Here is a 17,566-nt window from a genome sequence, read left to right on the forward strand (position 1 = left end):
CGTCCCCTTCAAGTCTCTGTTCCTACTTTCACCTAGTTGAGAAACAATTACACTTTCTGGTGTGACTTCATTGTTCTCCATCTCTTCATCAAGTAGAAGACTGATATTATTGTCTAGCCATTGTTATATCTGCATTTTAGACTACCATGTAACATTAAGGGAGCTCCTGAATGGCTTGACCTTGAATATATTAAATAAGAATAGAAGCCCAAATATCCTACTGTTCACAAATCTGTCCAAATTTCCCACGGTGGTATCTCCATGTGTGCTCAGAAGACTATACTAGTAACTGATACCCCCACCACATTTCTTCAGATTCAGAAGCTTGTGTTGATGTTGATCAGATGAAGAGGTGAGGTGACCCTGAGTTGAACTCAATTCAGATTCACCTGTGATGAATCTTTCATGACTTTCTCACTGGTTCTTGTTAAGAAACCATGCTTATAAGAAAGGGCCACCCCCTACATCTGCGCTGGAGGCCCTGTCAATCACCCCATTCTTCCGTACCAGAACTTTGCCCAAACGCAAGTCTACCCTTCCCTCAGGAAAACCAAAGCAGCTGAGGTACACATACATAGCTGACCAAACAAAATAGAGGGAAGTGCAGAGTGGTTGAGGACGCTGGGATACAGGGCTAATCAAGATTTTCAAGTGGTGTGTAATTTCATAGGGTTGACGCAAATGATCTTGAACTTCATGTAGTCAGTATTTAGTCAGTATGGCTTCCTAATGGCTATGGTCTGCCTGAGTTTGAGAACTAATGTTGTAGGTTGATGTACTGTATTTGTACTAGGCCTGGGCAATTTGGCGATATTATTGTTATCAACAGTCTTGAATCACGTCAGCAACTTTCCCCGTTAATTGTTTGGGTGTGTTTAATGGTGAGAAAGAGATTGTCTACAAGTCAGGCTCATACAGTCAGCCAATTTTAGAATTCATTGCAAAGGAAATGGTTGGTTTTAGTGGTTTTTTGTAGACTATGCTCAGCACGTTTGACCATCAACTCCCAAATAATGTTTTTTTTAATTCATTTATTTTTTAAATGAGCAATTTAAGTGAATAAACCTTTTCTTTAATCAAAACATAAGAACAGTAATAAAGTCTTAGGATATTTTTAAAAAAGTTTAAATATAAAAAAGTTCCATCAGCAATTTTGAAGAATGAATATTGCCATCCCTAATTTGTAAGAAGCTAGTGTTTTGCTCTTTGATAAGCCATCAGAGGAGCTCCTGTGGAGTTCCAACCTGACCTAAAACTGCCTGTGAATCAGAGTCTTGTTGGCATTATGCACTTTTCCCTGCATATATTCAATTGTTATGTCCTATCATAACAATACTAAATGAATATATATATAATGCTTGCAATGATGTAACTGAAATAAAACCACTTAAATATGTCAGTAGCCCCTTTGTTGTTCTAGGCACATTAGCAGACTTTGTTGTCTCTACTACGAGGTTTTATACTACTCTTCGTAACAAGCCCCGACACGTTATCTGCACTGTTTCTGTTTTCATGAGTATTCAGCTTGATATATTTAATGCACTTAACCTTCGGGTCACTCTTATGACCAATGAAGAGTGCAGTGACAGTTTTTATGATGTCACAGCTTTATGACAAGGAACACGGCTGCTTAACGATGTAGAGAGATAGTCACTTTAGGGGGAATGATAGTGAGAGTGAATGTAGTGCACAGCTCGTTCATCCCACGCTCACCAACGTTCACTCTGCACGTCCCCTACACCCTGCATGCTCACACACCCTCCAACTAACTGCCAGATCTCCACACTGTAAAAGCTAGTTAGTTAGCTCAATATGAGTTGCTTCAGACTAGTTGTTTCTGTTCTTCTCAGTAGTTCTGTCAGGCTGCTAATTCATTTTAGTAAGAGTTCAAATGAGTCATGACAATAGTTATCCACAAATTGAATAAACTGAACCAACAAGCTTTTACAGTGCACTTTCACTTATGTAAAATAGAATGTGCTGCATGCCTGCATAACCTCTTTGCTTTGCCTATTTCATGCTCATTGTCCTGTTGAGGTTGATGTGGACTGGAGTGAAACTGAAATTGGATAATGAGTGAAACTTAAATTGGATGATGAGACTTTGACAATCATATACACACACTTTGGGTGTCTTACACCGCTTTACTTAGGGACCTGATAAGTCATGTCATGAATTATTAAAATATTCTGGCGAATTCATCAACCATGCAAAATTTCATAACTGTGATCCATATATATATATATATATATATATATATATATATATATATATATTTAATATATATAAGTTTGATGCTTCAAATTGCATGGTAAATATTGAATTTAACTGCTTAAGGTTGAATTCTACTTCTACATCTGTGTATCTGCAAACATGTGCATTCAGTCTGGAGCCCAAAACAGAATGTACAGAAAATGAGAAGAAAAGGTTTTTTCCAAGAATACTCGCCTTAATGTTTTTGTCATTTTTGAGGATGGGTTGTATAAATTGCTGCCAGTCCTTAAACTGCTTCAATTGATTTTTGTGCTACCCATGAGCCCCTTCTCTGTTTCTCAACAAGAGTACATTCACGTGCATCTTTGTAGAAGTATAAATCAGCCTTTACAGAATAAAATAACTGAGCTAATTTTAATAGAATATTATAAGAAGACGATTTCATAGGTTTGTGTTAGAAAATGCCCACAACAGACAGAATTATTAACCCCTTAAAAACTTATTTTGACCATGCAGTCCTTAAAAACCTTGGAATTAGATATCTGAGGTTTCATCTGCATTCAGTGCAGTTTGGAGACATTGAGGATCAAAGATTTCACTTTCAAAATAGCAAAACTCTTATATAGTACAGTTCACTTTAATATCTTAACCAAGTCTTTACCTTGAGATAATTTTGACAGTACAGTCCCAGGATATTTACAAATAACCTTCTGCAGTGTTGACCAAATGCAGTTAGGACCTGAGAGCTCAGTTCATGTTTAATTTTAGAGTTATATCTGCAAACGAACCCAAACTGGAATGGAAACTTCACCAGACTCTTTCAGATACAAACTCTTTTGTCATAAATACTTGAAATGCTTGAAATGTGAGTAAATGTCCAGGCATTTGATTCAGTGTAACATAAAATAGCATACTGTGTTATATTATTTTGAAAATTATGAAGCATCAGTAAGCATCTTACACAGGTTAATTGAATAGTGTATTGCATTACATCAGCGTAAGTATTTGGTACTATGGGGATGGGGATGGCTGTGCTACATCATTTATGGAGGGAAAAAGCCATAGGAAGAAACAACAGGCTCTAAGATGCTTAGTCATTAATATGTATTTAGTTGTAGTACATCAACATTAGACAATTTTCTGTCTGCAGCTATATTTGTGTGTGTGTGTGTGTGGTGTTGTTGTTTATCTTTCTCTCTCAGTTGATCGTGCTTCACTGCCGTTGTCTCTGCAATTATTCTTAACATTTCTAAGCATTTCTAACATTTGAAGGCGCTTTATTCTCTGGTAATCATGTAAGCATGTTGAATGAATTATGATGACTTGTTGAAAGAGCGGTCATGAATAAAATTCTTAAATGACCGATTCATTCATCTTTAATAGAATGTTAGAGGACTTGGGTAGTGAAAGTAGTGATGTGTTGGATCAGTGCAGTTGCAAACAAACTGTTTTATCTAGCTATTTTAATTAACTTATTAAGCTGGATATTAGTTAGCTAGTTGGCTAACATCATCTAGAGGTCACTCACTTTAGCAACTAACAAACTAACTTATTAGCTGATCACTGAACCACCGTCTCAAACTTTAAATCCAGATTAAGTTTGTTTTGAGGAGATGCTGAATTTGGCTATCAGGCTTATAACTTGAACTAACATCAGCAATGAGCACCTTTAGCTAATTTTAGTACTGAATTAATGGCCATAACTCAAGAAGAAGATTGTGAAAACAAGCCAGAGTTCATGTTTGTGTCGGAAAGAGTCTGTAGCTTGACAAGCTTGAGTAGATGGACAAATCAGTACATGTTGGTTCGGTTACTGAGTGAGTCAGTAAGTGCATGTGTTGAAATGAAAAAGTCAGATGATGGCCTTTTTATTGCCGTGTTCACTGATAAAACTTACACTAATGAAAATGTTCTGATCTGAAGTACTATAGGGTACAAAACTACAAACTAACAACTAACGAAATACTATCTACAAATTGAAAAACAATAGCAAGTTCAAACCCAAATCAGTAGCTTAAAGCTAATATAACAATAACAGCTATGGGTGTACATGTATGTTGATTCACAAACACATACAGTTTCACTGTCTGTCTCATCCGCTCTCTCTTTCTTGCCGTGTCTCACATTGTAGCTTCACCATGCAGTCCGCGTCTGGTTACAGATCACAGTACCAAACCTCCACTTCCAGGTACTGCCATGGTCCAGGTTTTTCCCCAGCACCCCCCCCCCACCACCACTCTCTGTCCCACTGTCTGAATAACCATGTTTTCAAGTCCTTCTTCCCTTTCTGTTTCCAGCCCACTGACTCTAAGGACATTACTTATGCTTTGATGATGTTTCTTTAACCTTATGTCTTTTAACCCTCTCTGACCAATATGTATGTGTAAAAGAACTCTGCTATCTACCCATCTCACTGTGGCAATGGAGGCTCTCTCTTCTAACACTGTCTCTTTGATACCAGGCTGTCTCTCTTTATCTCTCTGTGGGTCTCAGCTGTTTAAAAACAACACTAACTTTTGCGCTAAAACGTTTTTATGATGAAGTGGAAAATGCCAGGTAAGGCGTCCACGTCACCTTGACGTTCCTATGTAACCTCCATAGATTTTAGATTGGCACATAACAGAAACGTAGAAACTTTTTGAATGGTTCAAAGAAGAGTGCAAAGGGAATGCATTTTTAGGATAAATAGTTTTTACTGCATTTTTTAAAGCCTATTTGAGCTGAATTAGTTTTTACCAGGGGAGATACTGTAAATTAAGTAATTGTATGTTTGTGTAGTCTAGTAGTAATTCTGAAGTAAATTACCTTCCATAGTTCAGTGAAGTTGGAGCCCCCTCAGTAATAGCAATCCTTTTTGAATCAATGTAATGTAATAATAAAACCTGTTGTGCACCATGTTACTGTTATTGAGTGTGGTTGCTGTTACATAGTGCTGACATACACCAAGGCTATGAGATTTCAATCTGGGCCTTCTGTTGTAATTTGCAGAAATAACACGTATATTGATTTATAATTTATGTTATATTATGCAGTACAAATTTTCCAGTCAGAAATCTTCCAAATTACATCAAAGAACCCCCCCCAATTAAAAGGAATTCAGCGTAAATAGAGCTTAAGTTGTGTGTGTTTATAGTCCAAGTGGAAATAAGGTCACTCAATTTTCCTGCAGTGCATACATGCAGTCACCTACCATGCAGCCACCTACCATGCAGCCACCTACCATGCAGCCACCTACCATGCAGCCACCTCTCATGCAGCCACCTCCGATGCAGCCACCTCAGATGCAGCCACTTCCCATGCAGTCAGCCCCACCCATGCAGCAGCCTCTGCCCAAGCAGCACAGCTCCATACAGATTCCTGTAGGTCCACCTCCACCTAAAGTGATCAGCACCACCACCATTGTGCCTACGGCCTATCCTGGTGCTCCAGGTACCTGCTGCACACACACACAATTGTCATGATCTGGAATGTCTGATGAATATAAAAGGCTGTATTTGTCCGTTTGTCATCAAGTATTCTCATCGTTCTTTTTCTTTCATTGGCAGCACCTGTCCCAGCACCTGCCCCTATACCAGCACCAGTTCACATTCCTGTCCATGCTCCTGCCCAGTCTGCTCCTGCCCCCGCTGCACCCTCCAACAGACCCCCTTGGGTTATTGATGACACCTTTGCCCAGAAGTTTGACCCCAGTAAGACCACTACCACCAGTGTCAAAGTGCAGCCTCTTCCCACAGCTGCCCCACCAGCTCCTGTCTATCTCCCCAACACGACCCCTGCTCCAGTGCCCCCTGCTGCCCCTAGCCCTGCTTTCAACCCTGCCCCCTCTCCCTTCAATCCTGCCCCTTTCCCACCAGTGGCACGTGGAGTTGCCCAGAGAGCGGAGCGCTTTGCAGCCAGTAACAGGACACCTATGTGTGGATGCTGCAACAATATTATCAGGTGTGAAAACATTACACTTGGATTTGAACCCAAATTTTTGGCTGAGTTGGATGCAATTATGATCAGTATAGAAAGTTTTCCTTCAGTCAGATACAAGATGTACAAGGTGTTAAAGGTGTCAATATAAATTCTAATAAAAAATACACCACACTATGCACAAAATAATCTATGACAAATGTTTAGGTATAGTTACGTTATAAGGATTGAAGTTGTATGCAGTTCACAGAAGAATAGTCTGAATCAAAGATTAGCATAATGCTAGAGTCAGCTTCAGTCATTCACTTGCTGTTTTCTGTCCATGCAGGGGACCTTTCCTGGTGGCACTGGGACGCTCATGGCATCCAGAGGAGTTCAACTGCCATTATTGCCACACATCTCTGGCTGACATTAGTTTTGTGGAAGAGCAGAATAATGTTTACTGTGAGAACTGTTACGGAGAGTTCTTCGCCCCTACTTGTGCCCGCTGCAGCACTAAGATCATGGGGGTGAGTTCTAGCACTCACACAAAAAAAGAGACACATACCCAGGTAGACATCCATACATGTTTCTTTACATGTGAAAAATGCGTAGGCACTAACTATGTCATTTGTACCCTAACACAGGAAGTGATGCATGCTCTGCGGCAGACCTGGCACACCACTTGCTTTGTGTGTGCTGCATGTGGGAAACCCTTTGGAAACAGCCTCTTCCATATGGAAGATGGAGAGCCTTACTGTGAAAAAGGTAATAGAACACTGAATATTAAAGGTGCTAATAGATAAAGGCCTCAGGTGCCTACTTAACTACATAATGTGAGCCCAGCATCATCCTTTTACATTGTGTGAGCATCACTTGATCACTTACTGAGAGGATCAATAGAAATTCTCTAAAGTGACTTGGACAAAAAAATGTTTTACCTGTTTTGACCTTCTCCTGTTAGGTTGTTAGCTTTGGACACACACACACACACACACCACACACACACACAAACATATACAGTCCTGCTCACCATTATTGGCACCCATGATGTTTAAGCACATAATGTGGAATATCTCCTGGGAATAAATTATCAAGTGTAACAGCTTTTTTCTATAGAGAACTTCTGTTTGATACAAAACAGGGTAAGAAAACTTCATTTGAGTCGAAGATCATGGGTCCTCTCGCAAGACAAAGACCCAAAGCACACACCCAAAAGCACACAGGAATGGTTGAAAAGGAAGAAATAGACTGTTTTAAAATGGCCAGCAATGAGTCCTGATCTCAATCCCATTGAAAATCTGTGGGGGGAGCTGAAATCTGCCATTGGGAAAAAGAACCCTGCAAACATTCAAGAGCTTGAACAAACTGTAAAGGAAGAGTGGGAGAAAAAACCAGCTGAGAAGTGCAAGAAGCTTATAGATTGCTACAAGAAACGTTTGGAGGCTGTCATCACTGCCAAAGGGTGTGCTACCAAATATTAAGGAGGGGTGCCTTTATTAATGCACATGCCGTTTTTTTTCTGTTTCTTCATTAAAATGACAACATGTAAGCTGAAAAACAATGTTCTTCATTAGATTACTTTGAACCTCCAATTAAAAAATCCTGATAATATAAATTTGGTACATTTCCATTTATTTCTGAAGATATTGTACAGGTTATGCAAAAAATGAAGGGGTGCCAATAATGGTGAGCAGGACTGATATCCATCCATCCATCCATTCATCCATCATCTTCCGCTTCTCCGGGGTTCGGGTCGCGGGGGCAGCATCCTGAGCAATGAAGCCCAGACCTCCCTTTCCCCAGCCACTTCCACTAGCTCCCTGGGAGGGATTCCGAGGCGCTCCCAGGCCAGCTGGGCGATATAGTCACGCCAGCGTGTCCTGGGTCTTCCCCGGGGTCTCCTCCCCGGTGGACTTGCCTGTGACACCCCCCAAGGGAGGCGTCCAGGAGGCATCCTAACAAGATGCCCGAACCACCTCAACTGGCTCCTCTCGACGTGAAGAAGCAGCGGCTCTACTCCGAGTCCCTCCCGGATGACTGAACTTCTCACCCTATCTCTAAGGGAGAGTCCAGCCACCCTGCGGAGGAAACTCATTTCAGCCGCTTGTATTCGCGATCTCGTTCTTTCGGTCATTACCCAAAGCTCATGACCATAGGTGAGGGTGGGAACATAGATCGACCAGTAAATCGAGAGCCTTGCCTTATGGCTCAGCTCTTTCTTTACCACAACAGACCGGTAAAGAGCCCGCATCACTGCTGACCCAGCACCAATCCGCCTGTCAATCTCCCGCTCCCTTGTACCATCACTCGTGAACAAGACCCCAAGATACTTAAACTCCTCCACTTGAGGCAAGAGCTCATCCCCGACCCAGAGAGGGCTCTCCACCCTTTCCCGCGTGAGAACCATGGCCTCGGATTTGGAGGTACTGATCCTCATCCCGGCCGCTTCACACTCGGCTGCAAACCGATCCAGTGAAAGCTGAAGTTCACGGCCTGATGTCCCCAATAGGACCACATCATCTGCAAACAGCAGCGATATGACCCTGAGGTCACCAAACCGGACACCCTCCATCCCCTGACTGCGCCTAGAAATTCTATCCATAAAAATTATGAATAGAATCGGTGACAAAGGGCAGCCCTGACGGAGTCCAACTCTCACTGGGAAAAAGTCTGACTTACTGCCGGCCATGCGAACCAAGCTCCTGCTTTGTTTGTACAGGGCCTGAATGGCTCGTAGCAAAGAGCCATGTACCCCGTACTCCCGAAGCACCTCCCACAGAATACCCCGGGGAACACAGTCGAATGCCTTCTCCAAATCCACAAAGCACATGTGGACTGGTTGGGCAAACTCCCATGAACCCTCGAGAATCCTGGAGAGGGTAAAGAGTTGGTCCAGTGTTCCACGACCAGGGCGGAACCCGCACTGCTCCTCCTGAATCCGAGGTTCGACTATAAGCCGGACTCTCTTCTCCAGTACCCTTGCATAGACCTTACCAGGGAGGCTGAGGAGTGTGATTCCCCTGTAGTTGGAACACACCCTCCGGTCCCCCTTTTAAAAAGAGGCACCACCACCCCAGTCTGCCAATCAAGTGGCACCACCCCCGATGTCCATGCAATGTTGAAAAGGCGTGTCAGCCAAGACAGCCCCACAATATCCAGAGCCTTGAGGAACTCGGGACGGATCTCATCCACCCCTGCAGCCCTGCCGCCAAGGAGCTTTTTTAACTACCTTAGCGACTTCGGCCTCAGTAATGGACAAGCCTATTCCCGTGTCCCCAGACTCTGCCTCCTCACTGGAGAACATGTTGGTGGGATTGAGAAGGTCCTCAAAGTATTCCTTCCACCGCCCAATGACGTCTTCAGTCGAAGTCAGCAGCACACCATCTCCACTATATACAGTGCTAGTGGCACACTGCTTTCCCCTTCTGAGTCGCCTGACGGTTTGCCAGAATCTTTTCGGAGCCGACTTAAAGTCACTTTCCAAGGCCTCACCGAACTCTTCCCACACCCGGGTTTTTGCCTTGGCAACGACTGAAGCCGCAGATCGCTTGGCCTGTCGATATATATATATATATATATATATATATATATATATATATATATATATATATAGATATATATATGTGCGTGTGTGTATGTATCTTCTTTGGCTCTCAACGAAGGCAGTCGCACTTTCTCCCTTATCTCTCCTGCTTCGCTTCTACGGTCATGTGTAGTCTACTGTCTTAGCTTGAGAGACTCTCTCCACGCTGCTCTTCAAACTAAGAAAAATGGATTTGATCAAATGGTCTCTCAACGCAATTGACACCATCTTCTCGACGAGAAGTCTGGGTTCGGGGGAACCAGCCTGTCCTGCTGGAACGTTTGCAGCTGGCTACACGATGGATAGAGAGGTGGCGAGTCGGCCTGGCGGCTCTTTCCATGGAGGACATTGAGGATGTCTACCTATTCGGAACCATGATTACAGGTGTTTTGATGATTGGATTAGGCATTGCCCTGGTTTATCGCGAGATTCGAGGAATGAGGACAGCTGTCCAAGGCCCCTTAAAGCTGCCCAACATGATTGACGTGGTGGGCAGAGCTGTCAACACTCAGACTGTGACCGTAAGTCGCACCCTGGATAACATCGCGGAGAAGCTGGCGGCTTTGCAAAGGAAAATGGATCGATTGGGAGACCAAAATGGACAAGGTGTGTAGTAGTGTAAAAATGAGACTGGTCGCCCCAAGCCCAAACAATCCCGGTCTTAATCTGCTTTCGGCTCCCCGTATCGTGACTGGCCTTGGCCAAGGCCGCTGCTGGAACAACAATTCCTCCGGAAAGGACACTGCAGCGAGACGCTCTTTTATCCCTTTCCCCATTTCCCCGGACACCTGCTGATTGTTCACTCTGCCTGGGACCGATCAAGGTTGTCTCCATGGCAATTTGCTGTGTTATCGCTATGACACTCTGCGGACTGAGGCGTCTAACTGGGATGCCAGGCGAAGGGCCTTCTCCAGGCCTCCCCATACCCCCCCTCCCCTTCCTTACGCCTTCGCCGCTTTTATCCCCTGGTGTGGCGTGACGGGTCTGTCGATCAGCGCCGAATATGGCTGCAGAACTGGATGACTGCTTGCTGTGCTGGGTTTGTCTTCACCCCTCACCCTCCCCTGTTGCAAGTCCTGGTCTTCGTGTTGTAATGTGTACTTATGTGCCTATGTTGCTGAGGTGTTTTTTTCTGTTCCCAGACTGTACTCCCTTAGGAACACAGTCTGGGGGGTGTTTTTTTTTTTATCTCCTCCCTTTCCCCATGTATTCTGTGTATTTTTCCTCATCCCTGTCTTCCCTCCCTTTTCATATTCTATGTGCATGAACGGGTTGATGGCTAATTTCACTGGTACTTGTGACTGTGACAATAAAGGCTTCATTCATTCATGTGTGTATATATATGTACACACACACACACACACACACACACACACACATACATAAATATATATATATATATATATATATATATATATATATATATTAAATCATTTGAATATGGCAGCTTTTCACTGTGTGTAGTAATGCTCCAGAATTGATTGGAATAAAATCTGTTTACATTGCCTTCTGCTGTAAAGTTACCATTTTGGAGATTTTTTGGACCATTTGTTTTTCTTTGGACAGCAATGGTATACATATTTTCTGCAGAAGTCAGTCACTGAGATATAAACAGACATTCGGAGTGGTTTGATGTGATATAGTGCATTATAGAGAAACTTGCTTACAGTGGTGGCGATAAAAAGCAGGGTTCATAAAGTCTACAACACAAATATAACTATTTTGGTCATATTGAAAACCACCAGTGAAACTAGACATGCCTTCTGAGTTCTAATGTGTATTGCTGATGATGGTAAAATAGTGAAAAAATACATTTTGAAAACATTTAGAAGAATTTAGAAGAACACTTCAGACATCCAGGTCGTATCTTGGCCACTGTGAATAATTAAGAAAGTTTCTCTAGAACAGAGCATTTCACATCAAAACACCATGAATGTCTGTTTACATCTTAGTGATTAAATTAATTTACTATTGAACCATATAAAGTCTAATAAATGATGTGCCACCCTTGATTAGCATCGTCTGTGTAGTGTATGATCAGAGTATTTTTTGTCCTGTTGCATCATATTTTCTGTTGTATAACACTGACTTTTTCCTCAGATTACGTTGCTCTGTTTAGCACCAAGTGCCATGGCTGTGACTTCCCAGTGGAGGCCGGGGACAAGTTTATTGAGGCTCTTGGCCACACATGGCATGACACTTGCTTTGTTTGTGCGGTAAGAACAACAGTGCTCGAAATATTTGTTCACTTACTTCTTACATTGTGCATTTCAAAAGAAATAGCTGGATGACTTGTCGTCCACAGGTTTGCCATATAAACTTGGAGGGCCAGCCCTTCTACTCCAAGAAGGACAAACCTTTGTGCAAGAAGCACGCTCACGCTATCAATGTCTAGAACCATCCTCAGCGAAGTGATCCTGATGGCCACTGCCTTTGTTTTGGCTCAGGCTCCTTTGGGAAAGGGCTCAGAGCCAGTCTAGATTACATGGAACATATTGGTGAAAACAGCAAAAATCACATATGTAAACACTAATATTAAAACAATTTTTTAGTTTCATTTAATTTAAACTAATGAGCAGTCACTGTGGTCTGATGCATGGGCATAGATCTTTTTTACTGCAATTTGCTCCTGAGGCCAACATGCACTGAGAGCTCTGAGTAAAAAGCAACAAAAATATATTTTTCAGACAAACTCACTTGATATGATTGTGTAATCATGCGTGTTGCCTTTATATATGGATGCAATATGCTGATTTTATTTGGGGGTGATATTGTATTAATTATAACCGTTTAAACCAGAATTTGATAAGCTTCTTTTGAGGATTTTGGGTTGTGGTTATTTTTCTTTGGTGAGTTCATGCAACACAAGCCTGTAGAGAAGGAAGCTGTTATTCATTTGATTTAACGGTGTTTTTTAATTAATATATTTGGGTGCTGGGTGTGTATTTTAGGCAAAATATTCAGAAATTGCTGATGTCCAGTTCTTGTTGTGACTGGATGTTTAAATTCTAATGAAAGCCTGTAAAGTACCTATGCATTGGGGTGTGCCTTAAGCCCTAAATGAAAACCTTAAAAATCTTATTTTTATTTAATAAGTGTATTATTTGTATACACCAAGGTTTATGAGACCTAAGGGATAGTCATCTTTCTCACACTAGCACCGTAGTCTCACTCATGGTATGCTGGTGTATAGTTATTGTTAATTTGTTGGTTTATGGAGTTTTGTATGCTAATGTACTACTATTTTTGCTTGTGTATGTGTTTGAAAGTCAGTGCATGGATTTGCTCATGAGTGCATATGTAACGCCCAGCAGCAGTGTTATTTGTACACGTCACACATCTGGCATGTTCACCCTTGATTCTGTGTACATGCTTGCACCTTTAATCAAAATGTGTCTTTCCTGACTTGAAGTTACACTTTAAGATGAGATAGATGAGAAAAATATAAAGAGTCATTAAAAAATCATGCAGAACTTGACTGGTTGGTTGAGAGACTGATGCTTAGTTAGCGCATGCAGAATTAACTTAAATTGCTTACAACTACTGAGGTGTATGTATGTGCCATTAGGTTTTAGTGCGTTCTGTCTTGTTATTTATTGTGCATATGCGTGAGTTAAGTAACAATTTCACTACTTAACAGTGCAACCAATAATACTGAGCATTATAACAGGTTCATATATGGATCATATTCCAAACTCACCTTTTTAAATCAGCGTCTCAAAAGTAAAACTCATCTGTTGGTTAAAATGGTCAATTCTTTGTAGCCTGAAGTAAAAAATGCTGTTTTATTTAATTGCATTGTGTAATTGTGTGATTACTTAAACTTACACAAATAATGTTTTTTACATTATATCTATTGTTTTTGGTAGCTGGTTGGCTTAATTCCTTTAGCTAAGTGACTTTGAGACACTATTTAAAAATTAGGTGAGGTATTTGATTGGTACGCTATCTTGTTTTGAAATATTGTATATTTGCCCCATGCCATGTATTAATTTGTGTTTGGGATATGCAAGTTTCAAAAGTTCCCCTATTCATGTGTTTCAGTAGCAGATACAGTAGTGGGGTTCAAAGCTGTGGGGTTATTTATTCATAACTGGAAATTTAGAAGTAGGCCACTGTTCAAATTTCATCAAATTTGTGACACTGAACATGTTAAAGCCTTTGTATAAAAAATCTCGTGGAGTCCATGCCAGCTGGAGTGTGTGCACTCATTAAAGCGAAAGGAGGACGTTCTGACATTCATGTTAAGATTTTACTTTTCACACAAATATGCTGATATTATGATTTGTGATGACAGACAGTGGTCTCAGACTTTTGGACCCCACTGTAAGCGTTTTAGATATGTGGCTTTTCATACACATACCTGCTTACCTGTGGCCTTTTACCAAAAATAGAGGGTATCTGACATTTCTTGTGAATGGAAATTTTATTTTCAAACCCTATAGACACATTAATGCTAGTTATGTCTTTACACAGTCCAGATAAGGACTGTATAAAATTTCTTAAACACTTTTTAAGAAACTGAATGGATACATGATGAGATACTATATTCTCTTCAGATTTATATTTCTTATACAGCATTGTTACATGGCTACTGGAGAAATATGACACAGCAGGTCTTGAGCGTTATTTTCATCACCCATTATTGAAAGCCATTCATAAAACTAGTACATTTTCCAGGATTTGCCCCTTTTCCTCTAGAACAATTAAACTCACCTTTATCTGTCCTGAAGTTTTCACACCTGTTGATTATAAATTTCAAAATTGATGTTTAACCAAACAGTAAGACTTGGTTTCTAAATGGCTCCTTCAGTTGTTAATCTAGCCCGATCCTGGTCCTACTGTCCTGCAGAGTGTAGCTCCAATCCTAATCTAACACACCTGATCCAGCTCTCCAGTGTGGTAGATCTCCAGGGCCAGGATTGAGCAACCCCTATCCAGCCTATATGTAGGCTAGCTGTAAGTTTCCTTGCACTCCTGTAAACTGCACTCAGAGTAGTCTAGTTTGGGATGCTTGCTTTCAGATTATTCATAGTTTTTTGATCAACTTTTCCAGAAATCTTTTGGAGAACTGACTTGCCCAATGCTGCTAACATACTGGTGGTATTATTTATCTTGGCTCACTAAAATAAACTTAACTGAAACAAGCGAGCTTGTTCCTGTCAACCTTTGTCGATATTACTAAAAATGTATTCGTGTTGTTGTTGTGCTTTCATTTGCTTGTAATATTAACTGTTGCTAACATCAAGACTACAGCAATCATAGCTGTGATCTAAAGTGCTTGAGAGCAGTTTTTTTTTAAATTATCATGAGTCAAATTGTTTGCTTGTTTCATTTATTAACACAAATGTTCACTGAACAGCAATAAAAGGCCCTTTGATGCAGCAAAGGGCGACAAACCACCTACCAAAGGGGAATTCCACTTTTTTTACCACAGATTTTTTAACATTTCTGCGTAATTCAGTCATTAAGATGTAAAGTCATTCAGAGTGGTTTGACATGAAATCTGCCTTCCTACAGAAACTTTTCGAGTCAGAATTGTTCGCAGTGGTTATGATGATAACCAGATATCTGAAACAATTAACGCCTCATATAACTACCTCACAGAAAGTTATGACGTGAAATGGAAACGGACGCGCTGCCTGATAAAAACTCAGTAAACGTGTAGCTTCACTGATCATTTAGGACAGCAAATAAAACGGAGGTTTTTGCACTGTAGACATCATGACCCCCGTTTCCCATCACTGCCACTGTAAATCAGAGTTGGCAGTTTCTCGACGAGGAGCAATTTCACATCAAACCACTCTGACTTTGTATTGTGGTGGGGAACTGAGTCCAGCTCAGTTTGGCGATTTCTCTGCTCTACCAAATCTGTTAACTAGCTGATGAGCTGAATCAGGTGTGGTTGAGCAGGAAGATCATCAAATTATGTCAGAATCTGGAGGTCTCCATCCTTGATTTATATCTGAATTACCGAATTAGGCCAAAATTGGTGGAATTCCAGTTTAATACCTTTAAGAAGAAAGGTTGAATGAGCAGGTGTCTACAAACTGACGCATTTGATTTTTATTCATTGTTAGACTGTCGTTATCATGTCACAGTTCATTATGTATTTACACTTTGTCAGTGGCCTATAATATGTACTAAAACTTGAAATGTGAAAAGTGTTTAATAGCCACTACTAACAGCCTGATCACTCAGATGACAGGCCTTTTTAATATAGCTATTTATGTCTAAATTGCATTGTAATGCCTTATGGTCATTTTGAGTGGTGTTAAGTGGTTCAGTGGTGTAAAGATTACTCTCAGTGTCACTGAGTAACTGTTTTTAGGAATTTTCTGTTTTTTGATAAGTAGTTATACGTGGCACACAGTTACAGGCTGCTGAAAACAGTCAGGTGTGATTGGCTTAGACTTATTTTGCAATAAGAACAAAACTGAGTTCAATGCTTATGTGTTCTGTTCCCCCACATTATATATGTTCTCTTAACTTACAGCTGAGTTTTTTTAACATTTTCCAATCACTGGAGTTTTTATAGGCGATGACTCAATGGACACGAGTGGAGGATGATTAGAGATGTCTAAAACTATGCGGTGACTGTAAAAACAATCTGATTTTATGTAAACTGGCATTTTTCAAAAGTTTAGAAAAAAAAACTTGAACAAAATGATGCATATATATGTACGAAATGATTGTACTACTCTAAAACCTCACAGATTTCAAAAAAAGAGGGACCGTCCAGAACGATCAGAGCTGTAAATGATTCCATAATGCCTTGAAAGGTGGTGATCAAATCTCAAGCAGATAATTATCCAGACATTACTGCAAAGACAGATGATTTCAGTGCATTACTATCGTTCAATGATATCAATCATCTAGATAACTGTATTATAATCTGTACTGTATAAGTTTAAACCACATAAAATAACAGCAATATTATGAGAAGTGATCTTAAACTTTTGAACTCGAGTATTTCTCTAGAAAATGAGAAAAAGAACTACTCCATAGCCTTCCCATTTTTTCCAAACAACTTGGGAAAAGTATATCCATATTATATGAATATTGCCACAACTTTAGCACATTGTTTGAAAGGTCTGCCACTGAATCATCAGATTGTTCAAAGTCTTCAGAGCTGCGAACGTTTCCGGTGTGTCATCAATAAAAGGGTTTCACAATACTGCTGACGTTTACTGTGGTTTTTGCGTTGGGACAAAAAGTGCTGCAGGTCAGTGTAGTGATGCTTGACTCCGGGTTTTCTGAATCCGCTCCGACTTTCCATCCAACGCAAGGATGTAACCAATTGTCCTCTTTTCTGCATTATTATTCGTTTGTCCTGTAGATGGTTTCATATTCTGTACAGTCTAGTTTAGACTACAGCTATACATGATTTCCCATATGGTAAACATTTATATCATTAGTGTTTTGTAGGCTTAGAATACTAAAGCTCTACAGACTGTGGTATTTTATTAAAACATCATAGTGCTAAGTAGGCTATTTACATTTGCCAAATCTAGAATTCATTGTCCCTTTATAGAACGTACCTAAATCATTCCATAGATTCTAAAATTTGTCTAAATATAATGTTTTTTTGGTCTGGAAAACAATGTAATGGTCTCTAAAAACCACTGCCATGAAAAAATGAAATAATTCTGGTGTATCCAACAATGATTGATCAGTATTGGAACAAGAAGGAAAGATGTGATAAAAAATAATGACTAAACGGAAGCTACTGTTAATCTGCAGAAACATAATGTAAACAAACGAATACAAAATGTTATTTTACTAATATGTAAGGCAGTGGGGAACCATCAGGGCTTTCTAGGCCTTCCGACAAGGCTTAATGATTTCTGGGAACTGAAAAAGTACACCATA

General features: G+C 40.5%; 1 protein-coding gene across 1 annotated transcript; it reads left to right on the forward strand.

Annotated features, from left to right (window-relative positions):
- Nucleotides 1-409: 409 nt before the first annotated feature.
- On the forward strand, nucleotides 410-16,871 carry LOC108438194 (LIM domain-binding protein 3-like). Its single transcript, XM_017715856.2, has 8 exons — nucleotides 410-564; nucleotides 4,346-4,402; nucleotides 5,384-5,643; nucleotides 5,760-6,153; nucleotides 6,458-6,638; nucleotides 6,756-6,876; nucleotides 11,795-11,910; nucleotides 12,000-16,871. Exons 2-8 carry the CDS (start codon nucleotides 4,353-4,355, stop codon nucleotides 12,087-12,089), a joined length of 1,212 nt encoding a protein of 403 aa, XP_017571345.2. The 5' UTR covers nucleotides 410-564; nucleotides 4,346-4,352; the 3' UTR covers nucleotides 12,090-16,871.
- Nucleotides 16,872-17,566: the final 695 nt, after the last annotated feature.

Source organism: Pygocentrus nattereri, chromosome 5, assembly GCF_015220715.1.
Source record: "Pygocentrus nattereri isolate fPygNat1 chromosome 5, fPygNat1.pri, whole genome shotgun sequence".
Classification (NCBI taxonomy): Eukaryota; Metazoa; Chordata; class Actinopteri; order Characiformes; family Serrasalmidae; genus Pygocentrus; species Pygocentrus nattereri.